Source organism: Gymnoscopelus microlampas, assembly GCF_963454915.1.
Source record: "Gymnoscopelus microlampas genome assembly, chromosome: 16".
Taxonomy (NCBI): Eukaryota; Metazoa; Chordata; class Actinopteri; order Myctophiformes; family Myctophidae; genus Gymnoscopelus; species Gymnoscopelus microlampas.
Genome location: NC_139953.1, coordinates 10,597,445 through 10,623,642, shown reverse-complemented (window position 1 = coordinate 10,623,642; position 26,198 = coordinate 10,597,445). Strand labels below are relative to the sequence as shown.

At 41.6% G+C, this 26,198-nt stretch overlaps 1 protein-coding gene across 6 annotated transcripts in view; it reads left to right on the top strand.

Annotated features, from left to right (window-relative positions):
• Positions 1-26,198, top strand: part of LOC311063757 (unconventional myosin-VI-like) — a 182,647-nt gene that overhangs the window by 146,548 nt on the left and 9,901 nt on the right. For 2 of the 6 annotated variants that reach the window (XM_084083345.1, XM_084083344.1), the window contains exons 27-33: positions 1,497-1,575; positions 7,969-8,129; positions 9,220-9,261; positions 9,996-10,031; positions 12,398-12,436; positions 16,577-16,680; positions 22,221-22,358. In XM_084083345.1, coding sequence (XP_083939471.1) covers positions 1,497-1,575; positions 7,969-8,129; positions 9,220-9,261; positions 9,996-10,031; positions 12,398-12,436; positions 16,577-16,680; positions 22,221-22,358 — 599 coding nt within the window. The remainder of the gene's footprint in view (positions 1-1,496; positions 1,576-7,968; positions 8,130-9,219; positions 9,262-9,995; positions 10,032-12,397; positions 12,437-16,576; positions 16,681-22,220; positions 22,359-26,198) is intronic. The other 4 variants (XM_084083349.1, XM_084083348.1, XM_084083346.1 and 1 more) reach the window with 3 other exon arrangements.

Below are 26,198 nucleotides of genomic sequence, written 5' to 3'. Positions count from 1 at the left end.
GCATATCTTTGATCATTTATATTTTTTAAAGCGAAAATTAACTTATGTCTTTGCTTCTGGGGGGTCCCTGGCACGAAACATTTTCAAATGGGGGTCCGCGGCATGAAAAAACGTTTTAGATTTTTTTTCAAAAAACTGCTTCTTTTAAAGAATTTCCTCAGGTCTTAAAGGGTTAAATGATATGAAAGTACCTCTGTTTAACTCATTTAGAAGTGCCAGCAGGACACTGCTCTGTTGAGTCACACCTGTGCAGGTGTAAACCTCTTGTTAGGCGTAAGTCGTTAACGCGCCGATGACCTCGAGTGAGCGGAGCCCTGTTGAGAGCGTTGCGAGACGTTTTGAAAACGAGCTACCGAGGAGCTCCTTATCGGCTTGTTCCGTATTGATCAGACACATCCTGACTACAGATGCTGACTGCGCCCCAATGTTCTCTCTGTCACTCCACGTCAATCCGTCTCCTCATCTCTCTCTCTCTCTTCCCCTCACTGGTCTATCTCGTTCTCTCCCTCCCTGTCTTTGTGTCTTTCTGTCTCCAACTCTCTCGCCTCTGTGTGTCTCCCTCGCCTCTCCCCTCTTCTCCCTTCGACTCTCCCTCGCTGTCATCGTCTCAATCCATTTCAGGGGTGCAACAGTTAACACATTGAGTGCCAAAAACTGTCCGGACCGTTTTTCATAATCCAAACGAGGTGTGCCAAAAACGGTTATGGCCGTTTTTGGCCAAAAATATGAAAAGAAAAAAAAAAAAATCATTTTTTTTTTCTTCACAGCACCAGGAGATATGATTTTACGAAGATTTAGACTCCAATCCACTTCCTGGTTAACTTATGACTTCAAAAGCCTGTATCTCGGCTCCTGTGTACTTTTTGTTTTTACAATGTATTTTCGACTATTTTCAACTGGCTGCAACTATGGAACGGATTACCGAATGTTTTTAATCTTTTTCCCCGGATTGTACGAGACCTCTATGTGTGTAATGAGGGTATCACCGTGAGGACGGTGATCACTGAAAATGTTTTGTGACTACTTGAAAAAGGTTCAAAAATGGTTAAAAATCCAGGCACTGGAGGTACCCTGTTTTGAAAAAACCCTGGCACTCAATGTGTTAATCCAACTAATCCATTTAATCGATATTAAAAAAGCCATAATAATAATCGATAATTGATTAATAATCAATCCCTATTTTGGGTATAGGCGTAGATTCAAAATGGCAGATCTACAAGCTTAACAATGCGTCACGAACGATGCGACCCTTAGTGAGCTTGTAGGTCGACTGTCGGTATTACTTTTTTGCTGTTTTTGCGTGACACCGTCTGCAACAAAGTGTAAAATAGGGCTGAAGTGGTTCATCGATTCCTGTATATTAAAGATATATTATTGTTTTAAACCTGTGCTTCTCCGTTATTCGATCAATCGATAAATAATCGCTAAGAAAATAGTGGATAATTGCAGACCTAATGTTTTTCTCTCCCCCCCTCCCACCCCACCCCCCACCCCAGGAAAGCGGAGATGGAAGTGAAGAGGAAGCAGGACGAGGAGGAGAGGAAGAAGAGAGAAGAGGAGGAGAGGAGGATTCAGGTTTGTGCTCAACGACTGTGACCCCATGATCCTGCTATTATTGAACAAAACCCTGGCTGACCCAATAGAATAGACCAGTGGTTCTCAAACTTTTTCACGTCAAGGACCCCTAAATGAATGTGTATTTGGCCTCAGCCCCCCCCCCCATCTGAAAAGATGTTGTGCCTTTTTTTGAAGATTTTTTGAAAATAGCTCATATATATATATATATATATATATATAGGCCCCTTGGCCCTTACATGGTAAAAATTGAACCAAATGGACCTGTAAGGGTTCCATTTTTACGCACTCAGAGTTAAAGCCACATAAGGGTCCGTTTGGTTCTTAACTATCCATCATTTATCTGGGGACCCTCCGGAACCCCCCAAGGACCCCTGGCGTAGACGAATGGTTAGGGCTCATACAACATGGGCGCAAAAAGGCCTTCTTTAGCGTGGCCGCGGTTCGACTCCCAGTAGGACGGACCGTTTGCTTACCGTGATCAATGTCCACCTGTCCTGTCTCTCTCTCTCTGTGTCAAAATGAAGCCGAAAAGTGCCCCCTCAAAACAAATACCATTAAGTTGTGGTTCCACAGCCCAGACGGGATGGTAGATTTGGACTAGTGTTGCAGTAATGTCAAATTATGACCTCATAATAAAGCAGTGTCACGGTATGACCTTATACAGGCAGTAATATCAAACTATAACCCTTTAAGACCTGGAACGCATCTGTGTCACTTTAGATTTCTTTGGCTATTTAAAAAAAAAAAAATGTTTTAGATTTTTTTTCAAAAAAATGTTTTTTTTTAAGAATTGCCTCAGCTCTTAAAGGGTTAAATAAAGGGGGATAAAACATATCTCCACTGGCAGTAAAAGTGTGTGTGTGTGTGTGTGTGTGTGTGTGTGTGTGTGTGGGAGGGGAGGGGGGGTTTGGGGGTGTTATTAGCCACCCCTGCTCCATTCCCCCTTGACAAATCCAATCCTGGTTGTGCACAAACACGCATGAGCCTTTGAGAAACAGCCGCTGCGCTCTCGCGACCACAGACACCGTTCAGCAAACATTAAATGGCAGCTCTTCCACTCCAGTTTGTCACTGTGATCACTGTCTTGGTCACGAAACTTTGCCAGGCAGGATAAAATGTGAGGCTGATCCGTGTGCCTGCTGTTAAACGCTCCACTTCCCTCTGTTTTTACTTCTCTCTACTTTCTGCGACAGGAAGCTCTCTGTCAACACCTCTTACTGTATGTCTCCCTCCACTGCGCTCTCTCCGCACCAGCGCTTCTAAAACTTTCTTTCTTTACTAGTGTCCCCCCCCCGCTACCATATCTTTTCAGCTGAGTAGCACCGTCCGTCACAGCGCAACACATTCTTCCTGATACTGACAAAGTGGTGTTTATGGCCTAGCTTATTTTCTGTTTGTTTGTTTGTTTGGTTGTTTGTTTGTTTGTTTGTTTTTAGTTCACTTATATTTTTTTGTTTTGTTTGGCTGTAATACATTTTCAAAACTCACTCAGTTAGTCTCCCAAAATTATGCAATTGTTTATTTAATGGGCGGTGGCTTATGGCAAAATTGTATTGAAAATATGTATGTAGCATATAAAAGATTTATCAAACGTGTTGATTTAAACGATTTCATAAACGTGAGCTATATTATATCAATTATTCATAACCAGACAAAAACGTTTTTCTTATTAGTCTTAACACATTGACTGCCAGTCGCGTAGACCTACGCGAACCTATTTAAAGCCGCCACGTGCCAGTCGCGTAGACCTACGCGAAGTGGTGTTTTTTCCTTTTTTTCGAAAAAAAGTTCACATTGCACTTTTTTCAATTTTCGATACGGCACATTTCAGTGTAACACCACCGGAAACGGAATTATCCGGGATCCGGTTTTGCCGATCCCGTCGGCCTCCGTTCTAATGACGAAACTGAAACGCCATTTTCTCTTTGTAGTTTTTCTCCTCGCTGATCACTGTTTAACATAAACCGTTCTAACTACACAACATGGCGGCTCCGTTTTGCACGTGGTTTTCACGGGTCGAAGCAGGCAGATCTCCGCGATGTTTACAAACAATTTAGAGCTCAATCTTAAGGATTTTAACGAGGTCTATGGCGACATGAAAAAAACAAAAAAACAACAATAAAACGCTGGCACTGTTAAGTACATTATGAGATTAACCTCTGGCATGGAAAGTGTTAATGTTTCATAGTTTCAGCCCCCAGGAGTACCAGTGGTTCTCAAAGTGGGGTCCTTGAGGGGGGTCCCCATCAAACTGAGTTAATACAGCATCACAATCATGTTTACCCCTTAGCTGTGCTGCGAGCTTGTACATCTGCCATTTTTTTTTACATTTTTGAAAAATGTTGAACAATGTAGCTTTTTTTTTTTTACACAAAGCTTCTCTTCTAAGGGGTCTCTGGCACAAGACATCAGATGGGGGTCCACAGCCAAATACATATCAATTTTGGGGTTCTTTGCACAAAAAAGTTTGAGAACCAATGCTCTAGGTCGTGCTAGGACCCCTATTTGAGAAACACCGCTTCGCACCAATGCAACTCCTTGCAACTGCCATTGGGGATAATGGTTGCAAGTCGTTGCATGTTGCAAGGAGTTGCATTGGTGTGGACTGGCCTTTAGTATCGATACATTTCCACACCTCTCCTGTTGGAGAGAGAAGTGATGGTTATACACACACGCACACGCGCGCACACACACACACACACACACACACACACACACACACACACCCTTTTGACTTTTGTATACAACCGTTAATTTGTGCGCAAGATCTGTGTCCATTAAAAAAAAAAAAATCAATCAATCAAAGGGTAAAAAGATGGCGGGTAGCATAAGGCTGGCCTTATAGTACACCATGATGTAAGCAACACAACTGCAGCCGATACAACTAGATGTAGGTGTGCCACTGTGCATTGTGTGCAAGCATTGCCAATCTAGCATTGCCAATGCTTGCACACAATGCACAGTGGCACTGTGGTTATCTGTGCTTGCACAACCATGGCTCTGGGCACAGATCTCAACACAAACATTATTCATTTTATTAGCCGCAGCTGCATTGTTTACGAGGCTGCTGTGTTTTTAACCTTCTGCAGTTTTGAACCTTTACGGGAAAACAATCTACAGTATCAGCCTAGGGTTCCATGGCCCTTTAATGAGATTGTCCCCTCGAATCACTGTTCCTGGCCAAGGGCCTGGAATCCGTAGCAGTGTCTCACAAAGGCCCTTTAACTTTAACTGAATCCAATTTGCCTTCCGTGCAGTTCTGCCCTTCAGGTGTAAATATTTAGGATTCTCACTGCAGCCTTTTGTTTATGGGGTCCTGAACTCGCGGGGTTGAGAGGGTAACCGTTTTTTTGTTGTTTGTTTAGTCTTATAGTGAGTATATATTGATGCACAAGTTCCCAAACTCTGTTTTGGTCTTTGTCTGTTTTGTCCTCCGATTATTACAGACACTAGTCTGGAATGAGTTTTTCCACAGCGTTTCACCCGGGAGCACACGTACACTTACTGATATGTTTAATTTCGACCTTTTTTCATTTGAATCATTTGTACTGGAACTTGCAGAACCAGACTTAATTTTCCACATCAGTGAATTGTTGCGTTGTTACCATCAAAACAGGGGCTACAGGGTTCAATAATACAGCAACAGACATTTAATAAGAGGCTTTGCACCACTCAGTCCTAAAATTAAATATGAAGCTGTATATCCCAGACCGCCGAAGGGCCTCATTGTCTTGCGATTGTAAAGTTGTTTGTTTCTTGTCTCTGGTGTTGCAAACGGTTCTACTAAATTTCATAAACTTCTGATAATACATTTTTGATCAATCAATCACCAGTATGGCAAGGAGAAGACAGCGTTCCGTTGATCCTTGAATAATTGTGTAAAAGCATAGTCAAAGCAACTGTTTGATAAATCAACTTCTCTGAAGCTTCTCCTCTTGGACCACAGCTCAATCTGTACTGTGTGGGGCTGCTAAAGTTATAACAAAGAACCTGAACACATGCTGTGCTTTTTTTCTAAGATCTCTTCAGTGTTCCAATACCCCACTGTGTCTTCAATGTTTTTTAATATTAGAATAGGCATTTGTATGCTTTATAAAATGTGTCCCTGACTTATAATGAACTCTGAGGCCAGACATTGAACTCTTCCTGGCAAGCTGTTCTCACATGATAAAACAAAACTCTTCTGAGGCAGCGTTCTATTAGTATGTTACCCATTATTTGGCACAAACCTCCAGAAGATCTCAGACTTGGCCCAAATATGTCGACTAAAAAAAACTTTGTTCTCCACTGCTTTTCACTAACTTTTCAAGCCACATGAAATTGCGCTTTGACCTTCATTATTTGTATTCGATTGTATCTCTCTATTTTAGTATTTGATTCTACATTGTTATATCATTATTTATTTCTTATTGAATGCCATTTCATGCAAAGCAGGTTGAATTGCGTTTGTGTAGGAAATGTGCCATAGAAATAAATGTGCCCTCTCAGTCAAGAATACTCACATGCGATATGAGCTTGTATATATGCTATTTTTGAATAGCCAAAGAAATCTAAAATGACAGAGATGCTTTTCCTTCCAACTTCCAACTTTGCAACCTTATAGCTGGCCAGAGTGTCTTACAGTTTGAAGTCGTTAGGACTGTGCGGGCACATCAATCATGGGGGCTGAATCCGGCTCCCACCATCCTCTCTGTCAGTCCTCTAAGACAGTGGTTTTCAACCCTTTTCATATCAAGGTCTATTATTTATCCAGCATTTGAGCCACTGAACCACCATTTGATGAGATTTAGCCTCTCAGACTCCAAGACAGAGTATTTTGTTATCGTTGGATATGATTTTGTCCTCAATTCCATGCTGTATTGTCGTGGTATTAGGAGAGATGACAGGCAAAGGTTGATCAAAATAAAGATTATTTGATTAAGTAATGCAGATGTTTAACAATACTTTGACTCTTGAGAGAGTAAAATGAAACCAAATGGACCCGTACATCTCAACAGTTAAAGACCTACCTAATAAGGGTCCATTTGGTTACCGTCATTTAGCTGGGAACCACCTGGAACCCCCTTCAGGGACCACTGGTTGAGAACTACTGTATCACTTGAGTACAGATTACTGCCTGCTGTGTGCACGCACGAGCGAGTACGGTGGCGGTGTGCGTGCGCGTTCCCGCCTCCATTCAGATCGATGGCAATTGACGTATCATTGCTGTAGTGTGTTTGTGCACAACGGCGATTGATCTGTGTGCGGTCACCTGTTGTGTGCCAACGAAATTACAGTATGTGACTTTGCATTGTGTATTGTCACGTTTAACAATTGAAACGTGTGTATGTGCGTGCTTGTGTATCGATCTTACTGCCGTGTGTGTGTGTGTGTGGGGGGGGGGGGGGGGGGGTTGTAACGTTTACAAAGGTCTGTACATAGCCAGGCATGGCAAAACAGACGTAGAACATCAGAAGCAACTAGAAAATATTTGGGCCCTTGAAATGCATTTTATAAATGTGGACTAGTGTTGATTTTGATTCAGTTTTAGTCATAGTCTTTTGAACTAAATTCCATTTTAGTTTTAGTCACATTTCAGTCGTCTGAAATGTTTTACTGTTAGTCCAGTTTTAGTTGACTAAATATCATAAGATTATAGTCGACTAAATCTACAGTTGATTCAGTCGACTAAAATGTATTTTGCCGCCAATTGGCGGTGCCTTGATGCCGTCGTAACGGCTGATTTTACACTTGGTTGCAAGCTGAAAATAGCAGATCTACAAGCTCACAACGCGTCGCAGCGCGACGCGTTGTGAGCTTGTAGATCTGCTATTTTCAGAGCGCAACACCCGAGCGCAACCAACTTGTCCTTTAGTTCTACTGGATCTCTTCTCCACTAGTCATTTTTTTTAACATTTTCATTTAGTTTTTATTTGTTGACGAAATTGTCAATATATTTAGTCTTAGTTTTAGTCATCGAAGTTTTTATTTAGTTTTTATTTGTATAAAAAAAGGTAGTCGACGGAACATTTTTCGTCATAGTTCTAGTCGACAAAATCAACGCTGACGCGGACTCAATTAACACATTGGGTGCCAAAACCGTATATATACGTTTTTTGGAAAAAAAAAAATGTTTTTTTTTTTTTTTTTTTTACATTTTTTTTTTTCAATCTTTTTTTTTTTTTTTTTCTAAGCACCAGGAGATATCATTTTCCGAAGATTTTGACTCCAAACCACTTTCTGGTTAACTTATGACTTCAAAAGCCTGTATCTCGGCTCCTAAAAAATGGTTAAAAATCCTGGCACTCAGTGTACTCTGTTTTAAAAAAAACCTGGCACCCAATGTGTTAAAGAAATAAAAAAGTTTGTGTGTGTGTGTGTGTGTGTGCGTGTGTGTGTGTGTGTGTGCAGCTGGAGATGGAGCAGCAGCTGGAGGCGGAGCGCGAGGAGGAGGCCTCGCGGCAGACGGTGCTGGAGCAGGAGAGGAGGGACAGGGAGCTGGCCATGAGGATCGCACAGAGCGAGTCGGAGCTCATCCCGGACGACACGCTGAACGACGCGGGCCTGCGCAGGTATAGAGCCTGAGCCCTTAGTGTGTGTGTGTGTGTGTGTGTATGCTACTGTATGATTGGGGAAAACTAGTCTGATTTGATTGAAAAAGGTCGCACGCGTTTTCACTCGACGGAGGTGCTTGAGCCACGAGCAGTGGTGGACAAAGTACTCGGATGTTTTGCTTAAGTAAAAGTATATATGCAATGTAGAAATACTCTGTTACAAGTGAAAGTCCGGAATTCAAAATGTACTTGAGTAAAAGTACATATGTATTGGCATCAAAATGTACTTGAAGTGCCAAAAGTAAAAGTACTAAAATGTTTGAAAATAGCAGATCTACAAGCTCACAACGCGTCGCGATGCGACGCGTTGTGAGCTTGTAGATCTGCTACTTTCAAATGGCCTAGGTATAAAATAGTGCTGAAGTGAGTATGTATGTTTTATAATGTAATAATTTAAGTACAATATTTTTCCTCTGAGATGTAGTGTAGTAGAAGTAAAAGTATTGGACATTGGAAAAGTAAATGTACTTAGTTACTCTCCCCCAACCCCCAACCCCCGGGGTGGTGAACTCAAAGAAAACAAGCACTCCTTTTTCAATCTTGACTGGTTTTCCAATAATACTGTAACATATACATAACATATACAGAGATCCAAAGGGACGGGGTCCAGCATTCTTACAATCTGTGTTATTAGTACAATTCTCACAACCACGGTAAATAAGCAACAACCAAGGTTATTCTGTGACTTGACAATGCAATCCACACTGACCATGAATGATGAAACGTACAAAACATTATTACTACAATAAAAGGCAACAAAGGGGGGCGGGGGGGGGGGGGGGGTGTTCATGTTTACAAGACGCAAAAGTTCCAGGCTTTCGAGTTCGACCTCGGAGGAATTTTCCTCCAAACCGGAGATGAGAAAAAGCAATCCTCTTTGAGGCTTTCTTCTAGTATTTTACAGAGAACTCCAAACTCCACCTTCCCCAAGCAACAATACAAGCGACAAACAAACAAACAGTATAACCACAATATCCACTTCTTTCTCTCTCTCTCTCTCTCTCTCTCTCTCTCTCTCTTCTTTCTTCCTCTTCTTCTCTTCTCTCAGCAACGGCACCTCGGGTGTACCATCGTCTCCTGAGAGAGCAGCGTAAGACCCAGTGACTTAACCTTTTCACCTTTTTGTTTTTTTTATAATCCCATCCTCGACCCGCCCTTGACCCCCTTCCAACCTTAACCGACCGCCACCGCATGCCGTAGCAACCCCCCCGCCAGCTCAACACTGCCCTCTATCTCTAACAATCACACAGAACTTACACAGATCTCACTATAACAATCACTGTGCTTTGACTAGCTCACTGTAGCATAGGAAATTAATTCCATTTTCATGATTTTGACAAAAAAATAGTGATTACAATAGTAATGATCAAAATCCTATCTAGTCTTTTTTTGGTGCTATTTTCAGTGTATACATTTTTCCACTTTGGCTTATGCAGCGATTCTTTTTCTTATTGTACCAATTAGACACTTTGAAAAGTGTTCAATCAATTCTTGGAAAGACTGTCGCCACGCTCTCTTCTCTCTGCCTTTAACGCTTGATTCCTGGGACACGGAGGGTGTTCGATTCACACCGTGCAAAGCGGGAACAGTCTATATCGACTCGTCCGAACTGTCCGATTCCTTGGCAGGCCCCTGTCTGATTGATGGCCTTTGACGGACACAACAATCTCAATCAGTAAACGTGGAACAAAAGACAATCAGCTTTTCCACGTAGCAACTACGGGAATCAATCACCGTTTTCCCTGTTGTTGATTCAGCCTGCTCTCTTGTGTATTGAGTTCGAGTGTTGTGCGTCTCTTAACCATAATTATTGTCTGTTTACAGAGCTGGTGGAAGTCAGAAAGTGAAGAGCTTGACCATGTAGGTTTCCGCCTTTTAAACAGCAAAACGCTCAAGCACCCTTAGCGCAGCATCTGAGACGCTTGCATGATGCAGAACAAGGAGTTTGCACATTTGCTCGGATTTCAGATGCTTGGAGATGTCAGCACAGCAAAATCCTCAGTGTTCATTTATCCATTTGTGACTCCAGGAGATTACGGGTCCGTTTGGTTACATGTATTAAACCGGCCGTTACGGTCAATACTGCCCACCATTGCCTTATGTCTGTGGTTCTCAACGTGGGGTCCGGGGGCCCTCAGGGTTCCTTGACGGGGTTCCAAATGTGTACACTCTCTGAGTGTACAAATGGAACCACATGGACCCTTACTTTATTAAACAAAATGACCACTAAGAATGTTAAGGGAACTCTTGTCAATCTCAGAGTTACAAATGGATAAATTAAAGGGGGTTTAAGAGATTTTCTTTTAGTTTTTTTTAGTTTTTGTTCAAATAAGTGTTAAATAGCTTTATTCCAATAACCATTGCTGTAGTGCGTTTGTTCAGTAACACCCTCCAGCTATTTAGTAAACAGAAAATACATTTTCAGGTCACGATACCAATTGTATGCAATCAGGAGCGAGGATAAACAAGTATCCTCGCTCCTGAACAAGTGATACAGGATAAACAAGTGAAACTGGAAGTAATAACAATAATAATAAACTGTATTTGTATGTACAGTGAGGACATGAATAACAACACAGAGATTTACAAATCTACTAAAAGCAAGAGTGAAGAAAAAGGTCTTGAGCTGTGCTTTAAGGCTATCCACAGAGAAGTGACAGAATGAGCAGACACTATTGGAACTGGGACACTATACAAATTGAAGCTGATAAATGCTCTTTGTGGGGTTCTCTCTCCTGGTCGAATACAATTGGTTGATCCCTACCGTAAAATGTATTTTCTGTTTACCAAAGAGCTGGAGAGACAAGGAGACTGAACAAACACTATAGCCATGATTAACCTTTACGTATCAGGATTCTACTGTCCAGGATCGTTTGCATACTAGCTGGTGGCACTATTTCTAGTGTACGTGTTGATTGCAAAGCTCTACTCCATCCAAAGCTTTGCACCAAAACACTCTCCTACTCCTCTGCACTTTGCCCAAAGCAGCCCACGTATCGGCTCTCTTTGATGCTTGAAGTCGGTGCGTCACACAATGAGTCACACACACACACACACACACACACACACACACACACACACACACACACACACACACACACACACACACACACACACACACACACACACAACTGGTCAAATTGGACTTAATGTGCTGTTCGTTTTTTGGGTTTTTTTTTTTTTTTGGGTGGGAGTTATTATGCCTTATGGCTACTTTGCCTATACACCCCTTCTGCTTGGTTGAGGAGTAACTCAGTGGCTCTCAAACTTTTTCATGTCAAGGACCCCCAAAATGAATACGTATGTTTTTGTTCTGCAGACCCCGATCTGAAAATATTGTGTGTGCCAACCTTGAGAACCACTGCTCTGGAGAATGTGACTCGAAAGCGCTTTTGTTTTATTTATTTTTTATGAGAGAGAGAGAGAGAGAGAGAGAGAGAGAGAGAGAGAGAGAGAGAGAGAGAGAGAGAGAGAGAGAGAGAGAGAGAGAGAGAGAGAGAGAGAGAGAGAGAGAGAGAGAGAGAGAGAGAGAGAGAGAGAGAGAGAGAGAGAGAGAGCAGCTAAAATCTAATCTGTGGCAGCAAATCTCTCCTCCGCAATAATCTGTCTCACAAAAAGAAAACGACCGCAAATCCTAACAATACTTTTTTGAGATCATCATGACATGAACTTTTGCGGTTGTTTTTGTTAGTTTTTTTTTTTACCATGCACAGAGTAGCTATTCTTTTCATTCCGAGTCCATTACTTAAGGTTAATGGATGTCATCTTGTGGCGGTGGTTCTCAGTGTTCTGGTCACACACACACACACACACACACACGTATATATAATTTATATTTCTTATTTTTGCAAATGGAGGTCCGTGGCTTAATGCATATCGTTGCTGTTGGGAAGAAACCTCTTATCTCCATATTCTTACTTTTTGTGTTTTTTCATAAATTAATACCCTACTTGATCACACTACAGTGTCACACAAAAGCATCAAAAGTAGATCTGCTACTTTTGATATTTTTGAATTTGAATCCCGAAAAGGATTCAAATAGTTTTGAGGTTTCCACCCGACAGAGACGATATCAAACTGGGGGCGTCCTTGAAATTCTAAAAGTCGTAGAAGCCCTGTTCTATGGAGCAAGGGTACATTCACCAAAGTATAATCCTCAGAGACTCTGTGCAATACCTCCTGTACTAACTCTGGCATACTGTACCACAACAATGGTACTTTTTTAGGGAGGAAATGGCCAAGGAAATGACTGAACTTCTGTCTAGGTGGGTAGTGATCATTCTTTGTTGTTGTTGTTTTCCCCAGTGCAGAGACGCATGTTCAAGGGACATTGTATCTTTGCAATCGCCCTCCTTTGTCTTTAAAACGAAGCCAAATTAAATGAATCACGTACGGAAGCATGTCATCCCGAATAATTATAATGATACGCAATTAAGACCTTTGTGATTCAAGATCCCGTTGTTCACAAATCAGATTATAATACAATTTGATTTAATTCAAGATCCCGTTGTTCACAAATCAGAGTATAATACAATTTGATTTAATTCAAGATCCCGTTGTTCACAAATCAGAGTATAATACAATTTGATTTAATTCAAGATCCCGTTGTTCACAAATCAGAGTGTAATACAATCTAATTTAATCAAATGTTATAATATTATTAATCATTTATAAATCAGTGCCCAGGTAGCTCTGTCAGTAGAGTGCTCACGTTTGAGTCGTAAGGTTCTGGGTTGGATACCAGGCATTCAGTGTATGAGTAGCATGGGTAACTAAGTTGTGTGGTAAGTATACAGGGAGATGATGACGGTAGGTGTGTGCATTGTAAAAGGAATAGACACCCTCATTGCTCGGCTGATAGTGACGTAGTAATAGTAATAGTAAGCCACTATGAGCTACTTAACTTACTTAATAGCGTGGCCCGGACGGTTGGTGTAACGGTCTGGGCACCTAGGCTGGTAATCCAGCCTGGCGGCGTGTCGCGGGTTAGACTCCCGCTCCCGGCGGGAGTCGCGGCCCCATTTCCTGTCAGCCTACTGTCCTATCAATAAAACATATTTTAAAAAATTAATTACTTAATAGCGTGATAAATAACGCAATAAAGTGACTTGTCTTTTACACTCTGATAAAACCCAGTAAAAGAATACAATTCACTGCACAAGGTGACATTTTACCTGTCACCATAGAGTTGGTCAGCCTGGTGTCATAAATACAGATACAGAGGATATAGATACGAGCAGAACTGAATAAGAAAATGACGCAGTTGATTAATGTGTGTGCATGTGCTTGGGCACATGTCTTAACCCATGAGTATATTGCCAATGCTAAAAATCATACTGCTACGCCACCAGCTGGTATTCTTTCCACAGCCTGTCTCCTTCTGAACGGGTTGGAATGAGTGATGTCTGTCAGAGGCGACATGCCAGTATACAAAGGAGTTGAATGTGTTATTTAATACTGCAGTTTTTTATTAGAAGCCTAGTACAGAAGTTGTACGTTATTTTTGTATATGTTTACAGTTAGATGATGGATTATGTGTGCCTGTAAGAGTGCATGAATGGCACCCTTTTGTCCGCTATTCTTTAGTTATTTCCCCTCGCTTTAGATTGCGTGAACCAACGTATTGAAGGTGTTCATTTAAATGCTTGGTGTTGTAGAGTAACGTGTGTCTTTGTCTAATGCAAGTTGCTGTTGGTACATTAGCGAGTGTTGCACTGAATTCTGTGACCGGAGCTCTAGCACCCTTTCAGAGTATGGGAAGGCATTGCGGATAAAGTTATGAAAAACATCACGACTAGCGCAGTGACTGAATATAGACCAGCTTGATTCACAAGCTGGTAAAAAAAGTGTGAGAACCACTGCCTGATGTACCTCCTTTAACCACTGGGGAAACCTGGTTGCGAGGCCAGCTTTGATAGGCATTGACACTCGAGTGCCAGCCATTGGGATTCGAGCAGAGTAGCAAAGGTCCAGCCCCGACGCCACATTCTTCCTAAAAAGGGCAACCTTGTCAAAAGGCATGGCAGAGAGGGGTCATCAAGAGCCGAGAGGAGTGTCAAACTGTCATTTGTTATTCAGCATCTTGAGCTCATCTGAGGCATGACCTGCTCCCCTACAAACAGCATGTGTTTTTGATATCATTTCAGTCCACACTCTGGTCCCTTTGTTGACCTCTTTCCCCACGAAGATGCTGCTAATCCCAAAATGCCTGTTTTCCTCTTTACATTTAAACAATCTGTTTTTCTTCTCAACTTTAACGTTTGCAGTGAATCTTCAGCAGAGCCCGACCGCTATATCGCTAGCCTGGCCGATACCGGTTTGACCCATATATATAGCCATTATTTGACTTTTTATATCTTACATCGGTGTCAGCAATTATGTAACCGTTGTGTCCCAATTTTTAACAACTTTCGACATGGCCTATTCTGGGCATGTCATCATAGGCTAATTTATTAGTTATTAGTGTTTATTTTTTATTTATCAGTATATCGTAACATAAGTAAAATTTTCTCAAAGAGAAGGTTTTATGAAATATACGTTTTCACGAATTGATTTCAAGATTTGCACTTTATCTCTCACAGTTCAGTGGTCTAGAACTCTCCAAAATGGAGATTGGCATCGGACCCAATAATCGGTCGGGCTCTATAATCTTCAGTATGAATTCACAGTATTATACAGAGCTATAGCCATCATAGAAGTCCACAGCCTTTATTCTGTCCTACCACTCCACTGCATGACAGCTGCTAGAGGCTGCTGCTACAGGCCATTCTTTACAACATAGAAAAACAAACTTCTAAACGCATGATGCAACACATATATTCCCTGTGAAGCTGAATTGCCTCGATAAGTCTTTGTGCCTTCCGATAAGATGAACTTTGTTTTTAGTTTGTTTTTAGTTTTTAGTTTTTTTTTATCAATTTGCGGTGTGGCAGTAATTCACAGTTACCGGCAGTGGATGTGGTTCAAAGTGGCATTTCTACAATGGCTCCATCTGTTACGAAGCACTTCTGCACAGGTGTATACGGATGTATAAATCTGTCGCCTGTCAGAGAGCGTACAATGAATCAAGCTGACCTGGGTCAAGTAGTGTTTTGTTGCTGTCGGGCAGAAACCTCTTATCTCCATATTTTAACCCTTTGTGTTTTTTTCGTAAAAAATAGCACTTGATCGTACTAGAGCGTCCACACAAAAGCATCAAAGGTAGCAGATCTACAAGCTCGAAACGCGGCTCGAAACGCGGCTCGAAACGCGGCGCGAAGCGACGCGTTTCGAGCTTCTAGATCTGCTACTTTTGATGCTTTTGAATTTGAATCCTGGAAGGTAAGTTTTGGACGTATGAGGTTTCCACCCGACGGAGGCGATCTCCAAACCTCTTTGCGGTTTGCTCCACGTGCGTGGAGTTTTGAGAGATCCGGAGCGCAAAACGAGTTCCCGAAAAGGTTTTGTCAGTTCAATTTGTGTGATTGAAAACTGTCGGACACCGTCCATCTGGTGCTCTGTGCAGTCCAAAACAACTTGCAAACTTCCATCAATACTTGACCCACGTCAAGTAATCTATTACCCTACAGTAACCTTAACCTCTAATACTCTCTCTCTCCAAAATGTGCCCTGTGCTTACTCTCTCCACCCACTGTCTCGTGTGTGTGTGTGTGTGTGTGTGTGTGTGTGTGTGTGTGTGTGTGTGTGTGTGTGTGTGTGTGTGTGTGTGTGTGTGTGTGTGTGTGTGTGTGTGTGTGTGTGTGTGTGTGTGTGTGTGTGTGTGTGTGTGTGTGTGTGCGTGCGTGCGTGCGTGCGTGCATGTGCGTGCGTGCGTGCGTGCATGTGCGTGTTTTTCTATACTTGTGAGGGACACAGTGGTTTTGAAAATGTTAGATTTAGGCTTGATTTATACTTAGTTGTGCAATGCTGTTGCACACCCAATATAGACGGATCTACGAGCTCACAAGACGTTGTAGATGAGCTTGTAGATTTGCTAATTTTTTTTTGGGGGGGGGGACACACCGGCACGCAATTAAGACCGGGGGAACGCATCTCTGTCATTTTAAGATTTATTTGGCTGTTCAAAAATAGCAGATATACAAGCTCATAGCGCGGCACCGAGGAGGGGTGCCGCGCTATGAGCTTGTAGATCAAACTTCTTTTTTTTTTTAAGTCATTGAAAATGTGTGCAAATCTTTGAATTGGCTATTTTTAAATAGCCAAAGAAATCTTAAAATGCCACAGATGCGTTGCTGGATTGAATGGGTTAAACTCTGGCTTTAGGGTTAAAAATGGCAGAAAGTGTGGGGAAAATGGCATTTTATAAAAAAAAGACTGTGTTTGTCCTCACAAGTATAGTAATGGATAGTAGAGGGTTGTGCTGAGTTTTGTGCTGAATTCCTGTGCCCTTGGTGTGTTTCTGTCAGAGGTCCTCAGGTGCAGGCCACCAAGGCTGCCGCTGGAACCAAGAAGTACGAACTCAGCAAGTGGAAATATGCAGAGCTGCGTGACGCCATTAATACCTCCTGTGGTAAGAAAGAACGTTATGTCTTTTCCATAACTCCCTCCCTTGACCCATTAATACGTGTGGCGATTCTTAAAAATGTTTTCTAAATCCTAACTGTTTTTGGAAAAAAAAAATCAAGATTTTTCAAAAATAGCAGATCTACAAGCTCATAGCGCGGCACTCGGTGCTTGTATATCTGCTATTTTTGAATAGCCAAGGAAATCTTAAAGTGAAATCTTAAAGTGACACAGATGCGTTTTAATGGGTTAACAATGTGTCGTTTAGCTACAATCTGGGTTTAAGCCAAATATATTTACCTTATTCTTGGCTCTTCTCCAGGGCGGCGCCGTTGCCCTTTTCTGCTGCTTCATTCAATATCTGATCACTTCCGCCCTAATAGACTGCAGGTGTAATGCAGGTAATCAGTGTGTTAATCCGATTTTGATTAACACACAAAACAAAACCAGGTCTATGAAAACAAGCCCAAAAGAAGCAACTACAGTAGAAGCCCAAAGTCGCTTATTATAAGCAGACATGGCAGCACTGGTAAACAGGAAACCCGTTGATATGGGGCTCCCTCCCACTGTGGGCGCCTACTGGCCACACCCACTGTGGGCGCCTACTGGCCACACCCACTGTGGGCGACGGGCGTGGCCAGGAATAAAGTGAATAATCCCGGGCCATTGACCGATTAACGTTTACATCAGATACGTAGACCTCTAATTGATCTTGAAGGAATTTCTGTTGTCATAGCATTTAACTCATTGAGTGCCACAATCCGTCAAATCCGTCACGTGGCCTGACGCCCAGAGCGCCACAATCCGTCAAATCCGTCATAAAAAAAAATTAAAAAAAAAATAAATAATCAAAATAAAAGTTTTTTTTTTTTTTTTTTTTGGGGGGAAAAACATGTTCAGAACCCAAGATATGATGATTTGAAGATTTGCTGCTCCATCCACTCCTTGTTTAACCTATAACTTAAAAAGGCTGTATCTCGCTTCCTAAGCACTTTTTTTTTACAATGAATTTTGGCTGTGGCACTCAGAACCAAAATTCCATTAACATGAATAAATAAGCTTGGCACTGAATGAGTTAAAATCATCAATTTAAATTGTTTTCTGGAGCTCATTCCACACAGATGGAGCTCAGAACAGAATAATATGTTTTTGTATTATTCTTTTTACCGAACTCTGTACAGAACTTTGGTACAGACAATAAAATGGTGTTGTGTGCGAAACACAGTGATATTAATTTGTCTGCTAGACTAAGGCATCTCCATAAAGATAACGACGGAAGCTGCTTCGGTGTGGGGCCTTATGAATAAAACATGAACCGATGATTCACCTGTGATTGTTGCAGCGAGGCAGGCTGCTTTCTTGGCCGCGGTCTGCTGGTCTCTCTTCAAAGAGATTGTATCTCAGCAGGACATGAATGACTGGGATTACGCCCGATAGAAATGCATTAGAAAGAGCATTCAGACGTGCCAGCTCCTCCCCTTGCATTTTGCCGAGTCATTTTGACAACGGTATACAGAGCAGTGCCATCCTACTCGATCACACTACAGCGTCACACAAAACCATTAACCCATTCAAACCGGGAAGGCATCTGTGTCATTTTTTGGCTTTCTTTGGCTATTCAAAAAGAGCTTGTAGATCTGCATTTCTTTTTTTTATTGTGAAAATGTGTGCAAATCTTTGTGTATATATATATATATATATATATATATATATATACATATACATATACATATACATATACATATACATATACATATATATATATATATATATATATATATTCATTCCCTGGAACAAAATATTTTCAGAGGGGGGTCCACGGCCAAATACACATCATTGTGGGGGTCCTTGACATGAAAAAGTTTGAGAACCACTAATATTATAGCAACATACGTTTTTTTTCAAAAAAGAGGAATAGAAGGATTTAGAAGACATTTGTAGAAGCAAAGATTTGAGTTACAAATGTTTGCTTATATATATATATATATATATATATATATATATATATATATATATATATATATATATATATATATATATATATATTTTGCTTATATATATATATATATATTCAAAGAATTTTCACGATTTTTTCAAAAATAGCAGATCTACAAGCTCATAGCGCGGCACTCGGTGCCGCGCTATGAGCTTGTAGATCTGCTATTTTTGAATAGCCTAAAGAAATCTTAAAATGACACAGATGCGTTCCCGGTCTTAATGGGTTAAAGTAGCAGATCCACAAGCTCGAAACGCGGCGTGAAAGCAATCATTCAAACTTCGGGACATTGGGTCTTAAGGGTAATGGTAAATTCAATAAAGCTCAATAACGGTGATACCCTATTTTTCTCCCTTTTTAGAGGTATTGAAAAGGTCTTAAAAGTCATAGGATTTATACTTATATAACATAAAAGTGCAGATGCCGAAGATACCCTACGGTGACTCAGTATAGTTGAAATCACACATTATTATCATCTTTTTCTATTGCAGCATCTTGATAGTAAGACGGACTATTTTCCAAGCCAGTGGCGTTATGAATGAGTTCAGAGGCTGTTTGCGTGTGGGGTCAGCGCCGCGGTAGCAGAGACGGGGGGGAAATGAATGGTGAATCCGGCCCTGCAGGCAAACCGCACAGAACACATTAACTCTATACCTGCCATTGACGAGATTTCTCGTTTTTCTCTGCATGGCTCAGCCAGCTGTCGACGAGATTGACGAGATTTTTGAAAAAATTAAAAATTATTATTATTATTATTTTTGAATTATTTTTTTTTAGCACAAAGGAAGCAGGAGATAACGCAATGCGAAGATTTTCTGCTCCATTCACTTCAATGTTAGAAAATAAACGGAGACAAAATTCACAGTTTACCTATTTTTGCAATGTTATTCTCTGGCAGGGAAGGGGGGTAGATGTGTAAATACTCTGGCAGTTAAAGAGTTAACAGACCCCGCACCTCGCCTCCTAGAGAGAGAGACACAGAGAGAGAGAGAGAGACACGGAGAGAGAGATGGAGCGCGTGTGCCTACCAAAAATGGCAGAACATTGTAAAGACATGAAAATTGCCGCTCTGAAATGTTGAGGTGTTGAAGTATAGTAATACAAATGTGTGAGTGCAAGATTATTATAGCTATTTCATGTCCCCGAATATGGTCTCTTTCTCTCTCTCTCCCTGTGTGTGTGTGTGTGTGTGTGTGTGTGTGTGTGTGTGTGTGTGTGTGTGTGTGTGTGTGTGTGTGTGTGTGTGTGTGTGTGTGTGTGTGTGTGTGTGTGTGTGTGTGTGTGTGTGTGTGTGTGTGTGTGTGTGTGTGTGTGTGTGCGTGCGTGCGTGCGGCGTGGCTGGAATACAGATGTGCGCTGACAGACAGTAGAGGCTGAGCACAAACATCACAACACAGCGGCTTTGGCAATGTTAGCAAGCCAATTATTTCTCCTTCGTTCCGCACAGTATTTAATCCATTAATACCGGGAACGCATCTGTGTCTATTCAAAAATAGCAAATATTTGTGAGAATTTGTGCAATCCTTGAATATATATATATATATATATTTATTTTTTAAAGCGAACATTTGTAACTCAAATCTTTGCTTCTGGGGGATTGTACAAATGTCTAACAGTTTTCTGAAAAAAAACATACAGTATGTTGCTATATATCAGCAGTGCTTAAAACCTTTTTCATGTCAACTTTTTTCCCCAAAAAAATGATTTGGCCGCAGACCCCCATCTCAAAATATTTTGTTCCAGGGACCCCCCAGAAGCAAAGATTTTAGTCAAAAATGATCCCTTTAATATTCAAATATTTGCACAAATGTTCAAGATTTTTGAAAAGCGGAAATATGGATAAAGTGGTCACACGGATGCGTTCCCGGTTTCAATGGGTTAATCAAGCAACACTCCGGGCCGGGCTAAATTAAGTCGAAATAATTTTGGTTCCAATATCACTCTAATCGGAGAAGAATGATTTTTTGATGTTGTTATTCGGCTAGACTCAGCCACACGCACACTTTATCCTCTGAGGTTGTTCATAAATGTGTTGTTTTATCCTCCCAGGTTCACAGTTGAGACGAGCATTTTAAAGTGCAATCAAAGGCTGGGGTTTAATCCATCTGGTTGGATTTAACCACTTAAACCCTATAGCCTCTATGGTCTCTGTCGGGTGGAAACCTCATTATGTTCAAAGCTGTTACTTTTCAGGATTCAAATTGAAAAGATAGCAAAAGCAGCAGATCTACAAGCTCGAAACGCGTCGCGTGTAGTTCTGCTACTTTTGATGCTCTTGTGTGACGCTGTAGTATGATCAAGTATAGGGCATTAGGCTGGAGGAACCAAAGGCTTTCCAAAGCATAGCGGGGCGGATCCAAACCTAGCGCCGCTCCCGATAGGCTCTATGCACAGCAGCCGTATTGTAAGACATTCACAGGTGTTACCAATGATACTAATGAAGGCTCTGTTCCATTTAGTCTAGCACAGTGGTTTCCACGACCCCCCATAACTCTGAGAGTGTAGGGTCCATTTGGTTCCATTTGTACACTCTCAGAGTTTACACACCTTTAAGTGGCCATTTGGAAGCCCATGAGGGTCCCTGGACCCCAACTGTAGACCCACTGGTGGAACAGAGTGTTTCCAGTGAGCCAACATGCACAATATCAACACCCTGACTCTGTTTGACCAGAATGGAACAGAGCCTTCATTAGTATCATTGGTAACACCTGGGAATGTCTTCATAATATGGCTGCTGTGAATAGAGGCTATTGCTTCACAAATATACTGTATGTGCCCGCCTCCCCTCCCCCCTATGGATGTGCTATTCTCGGCAAATATGTCCCTGAACAGAGACGCTGCGGTTCAGGGGGTTAAGTGGTACATTGAACAAGCATCGTAGTGATGTTGACATTTCTGTGAAATGTCAACATGGCCATCAGCCAGTCATATCGAAACATCATTATACTGATCCAACACTTATGTACTGTGTGTGTGCAAGGGAACGTGTGTGTCTTGTGTGTGTGTGTGTGTGTGTGTGTGTGTGTGTGTGTGTGTGTGTGTGTGTGTGTGTGTGTGTGTGTGTGTGTGTGTGTGTGTGTGTGTGTGTGTATGGGTGTATCTGTGTGTACTGTACTGTATGTACAGCAGGGGTTCTGAGGACCCCCAGGGGTCCTTGAGGGGGTTCCAGGGGGCCGCCAACAAAATTAGTCAATATAGCATTGCAATCACTTCAACAACTACCCTACAACAGCCCTATTTCATACTGTACTTTGGATATTCAAAAATAGCAGATCTACAATCTCACAATGCGTGAGATAGATCTTTTGAGCTTGTAGGTCTATTTTTGAAAGAAATTATGAAAAATCTTAAAAACTGTGGAATAATTTTGAAACTATTTGCTTACACTTATGTGTGTCCCAGGTACAAAATAGTTTACGATTTGGGTCTGCACCCCAAATACATAATCAATTTGGTGGTCCTTGACGTGAAAATGTTTGTGTAGTCGGCTGCATTGCCCTGTGAGTGTCATTGATGTGAACGTGTGTGTGTGTGTGTGTGTTTGGTGGCAGACATTGAGCTCCTGGCGGCGTGCAGAGAGGAGTTCCACCGCCGCCTCAAGGTCTACCACGCCTGGAAGTCAAAGAACAAGAAACGTGGAAACGCAGAGACAGAGCAGCAGCGGGCGCCAAAGTCTGTCACTGATTATGGTAAGGGAAGGCTTTGTGCTTTGGACACAATATGTTATATTAATGGTTCTACAGCACATTATGGCTACATTCTGGGCTTTTTTTTACCAGTCTGTATGGTAGAGTATGTCAATACATTATTAGTACATCTGTATGGTAGAATATGTTAATACAATAACTAGTACATCTACAGTGGCTGGAGGTGGTCTTTTTTTGACCCTGGTGACAGGTAGGACACTGACTGGTTGACAGTATCAAATAACGTTGTTTGAAGCAACTACAGAAAAAAAAGTTCACCAGACTGAACTCTAGACGCACTGCCATCTTGATTGTAGTTCGGACATCGTTGCAGTAACCTCTCCGTCAGAAGAGGGAGACGGCGGACATAAAACGTGTGGATTGTAGCTTTAACAGTGTTGGTTGTTGTTTGTTCTTTATTTTGTGTCTGATGAGTTGTCAAACTTTCACAAACATACACATTATCTCTGAATGATGAGGTTGTAAACTACACACGTCTGGAACTATACAGGAAGATAAGAAAACGAGGAAAGGGTACTGGGTTGAATGACAGTTATTAGGGCCCTGCATGAAATGAGTGTAACATTTACTTCTGTCCGTTTGTTTTTAGGTCTTGTCTGTCTGTCTGTCTGTCTGTCTGTCTGTCTGTCTGTCTGTCTGTCTGTCTGTCTCTCTGTTCACAAATGTCCACCTTCTTGAGACCACTTTCTGTCAGTGTAATCTGGTTTTATTCACTTTTTTCCTCTCTCCTACTAGAATAGAAGAAGTTCCACTCAGATTCATAAGCCTCGTTTATACTTAGTAGTGCATCAAAAATAGCAGATCTACAAGCTCACAACACGTCGCAAGCTTTCAGAGCTGCTATTTTAGGCGCGTGACTTGGCAGGCACCCTGCCAAGTATACAATAGAAATAGGCTAATACAGTTTCACACAGTCACAGTACACTGCAATATTGTGCCAACATGTTAAATTCTTATTTATTTCATTCAATTACTTCAGTTTATATAGGTCAGTGGTGCCTCCTCCCTGAGGTTCTGGAAGCATCTCCACGGGCCTCGTAGCCTCCGGCGATAATTAACATTCTCCACAAGAACCTGACAGCGTAGCATGTAGACCGCTGCTGCTGTGGAACGATGCCCGCAGAAGAAGCACGCCTCACACACAGGAATTGGTTGATGTTGCCGACAACCTGTTGTTGTTGTTGGGAGAGTTGAGGCGTTTTATTACAACATATTTGTGCCGCTGGATAGACAGAAATATGCAGAACCCTCACATCTGGATATTCCAACTTTATATGCTTTGTTTTTTTTCTCCGTAAATGAATACCTTACTTCATCATACAGTGTCACGCAAAAGTAGTGAAAATTCTTCTATGTCCAAGACCGTTACTTTTCAGGAAATGTAAACAAGAACATGTATTCCAATGGATCCAATGTAGTTCAAACGTGAGCCGCGGGCTAGCCGGTGACTGAGCCAACAGCCGACCGTTCGGGGGCCCGTTCGCGTCCGGCCTCGAGTGAAAAACCCACCCCGGCCACTGGGGAGCCGGGACGTGACGGAAACGTTTTTTTCCCGACCGCGTCCGTGGGAAGGAGGGAGCGTTCTTGCGTCTCTCGGCAGTAAGCACCGCCCGGACAGGCCGCGGCGGTCGACCTGCGCCTGAAAACAAGCGCTTCTTTTTCGTTCTTACTGGTTTCTCGAACGTACTGTAACATTTATATTGCATGACATTGTTGTGTAACAACTTATAAAATAACTCTTAAGAGCTTAATCGATTCGTTATTATGCGTATAAAAAACACACAAAAAAGTAGTCGATAGAATGTTCGCGAAGAAACTCACCAATAGCTGCAGCCCTAACTTCAGCAGCCCAATGCATGCAGGTGACGCAGCAGGATGTCTGCGTCAGATCCTGCTCTCTCTCTATGTATCCATTGTTCTCTGTTCAGAGTCTTCAAAGCATCTCTGTTCATCAATAGCATCGCCTCGTCCTCTTAACCCATTGAGACCTGAAGCCGATTCTACATGTCTCCTAAATCTCAACAGTTTTCTGAAAAACGTATGTTTCTGTATCAGTGGTGCTCAAACTTTTTCATGTCAAGGACCCCCAAAATTATATGTATTTGACCGCGGACCCCCATCAAAATATTGTGTTCCAGGGACCCCCAGAAGCAACGATTTGAGTTAAAAATATTCGCTTTAAAAATATATATATATTCAAAGATGTGCACACATTTTCACAATTTAAAAAAAATAGCAGATCTACAAGCTCGTAGCGCGGCACTCGGTGCCGCGCTATGAGCTTGTATATCTGCTATTTTTGAATAGCCCAAAGTGTAAAATAATGCTTTCTTAGCTCAAATCTAAAAATGACACAGTTCCAGGTCTTAATGGGTTAAGCCAAACGCATGGCGTTGTCATGACTACAAAGAGCTCTTCTTCCCGAGACCGTGTGCATGCACGCTTTTATTTTGAGGCCCGTTTGAGCCAAATGATTGGAAAGTGATCCGGCTCTCAGTACTACTTTTCATCTGTCTCTCTCTCTCTCTCTCTCTCTGTTCCTTCTGTCTATACATACATATTTCACTTCATATTTCATTCTCTTACTTTCGTGCCATGCACACAAAGTGCCTAATCCAGGGCTGTACAAGAAATTGCATATCTACAAACTCTCAACGCATCGAAATGTGACACGCTGTGAGCTTGTAGATTGGCTATTCTCGCAAGTTGTTAACCTAATCGATTTTGCTGATTATAAAAAAGATATATTAGAATTGTTTTGTGTGGATTTGTTGATATGAAAGAATCGGAAATGTAAAAAGAAAACAGCTTCTCAATTATTTGATTAACCTGCATGAGCAAGATTAAGTCGCTTATTGGTTCTAAAATGTGGGTTGCAATATATTTTCGGTAATTGCTCAGCCCTATTCTAATCCTCATAGGTTTGTTTGCAAGACCTCAAAAGTACTGTTGAAAGTACCTTTTCTGCTCTGTCTTAAACTAAATAATCTGTCTTCTCTCTCAAGCCTGGCAAATAAAATCTGCAACAAAAAAGGTTCCCTTCCTGAAGCATAACTTCAGTCAGCCCAAAAAAAATCAGCATAAATTGCGGATATTTTGCAACAACGACCAAAAAACGAGATGGGACAATAAAACTAAAAAATTAAACTTTTCAATTTCGGTGCATGCTTTTATTAGGGCACTCTTTCCATCCGTGTCCATCTCTCTGTTCCCTCTATCTAAAAAATGAAAAAGTACATCCTTGTAGACCAGACAACAAAACAAAAACAAAAAACAATTTCACCTTTTGTAGCTCACTCATAAACAAAGTGTGTCTCTGCCTCTGGAGTGGCATTAAACCTGCTGGTCTCTGTGTCTAATGTTATTCTCCTGAACGTTACTGTGCACATAGTGTAGGGAGCTTTGTCTTTTGTTTAAATTATACGTCACATAAGCTTCTGCACTGCAGCTACTCTGTATGAGGCACTACGTTTGCGATGTTTGTTTATACAACGTAACCACACACAGTTTTCCTCTGTAAATGAGAAGCAATTTGCTCCTCATCTCCTGAACAGCACAAAGTAACCTGTTCAGGAAATTGAATGACAAATCATTGTCTCGTTAAGCCAGAGTGAACTAAATGAAATATCCTTTGCAGTGCTCCACTACGATAACGTTTAGTTATCTTAGGCCACTTCTATTTCTCTCTTATCAGTGTCGTACTGTCTGTTCGGGATGCGAGATGGAAATTCTGGTCCCGATACCGGTGTTTAAAATAACAATTTGTCCGATAGCCGATACTGATATTTGTTTATTTTGTTTTCGTTGTCATTAATTCTATAT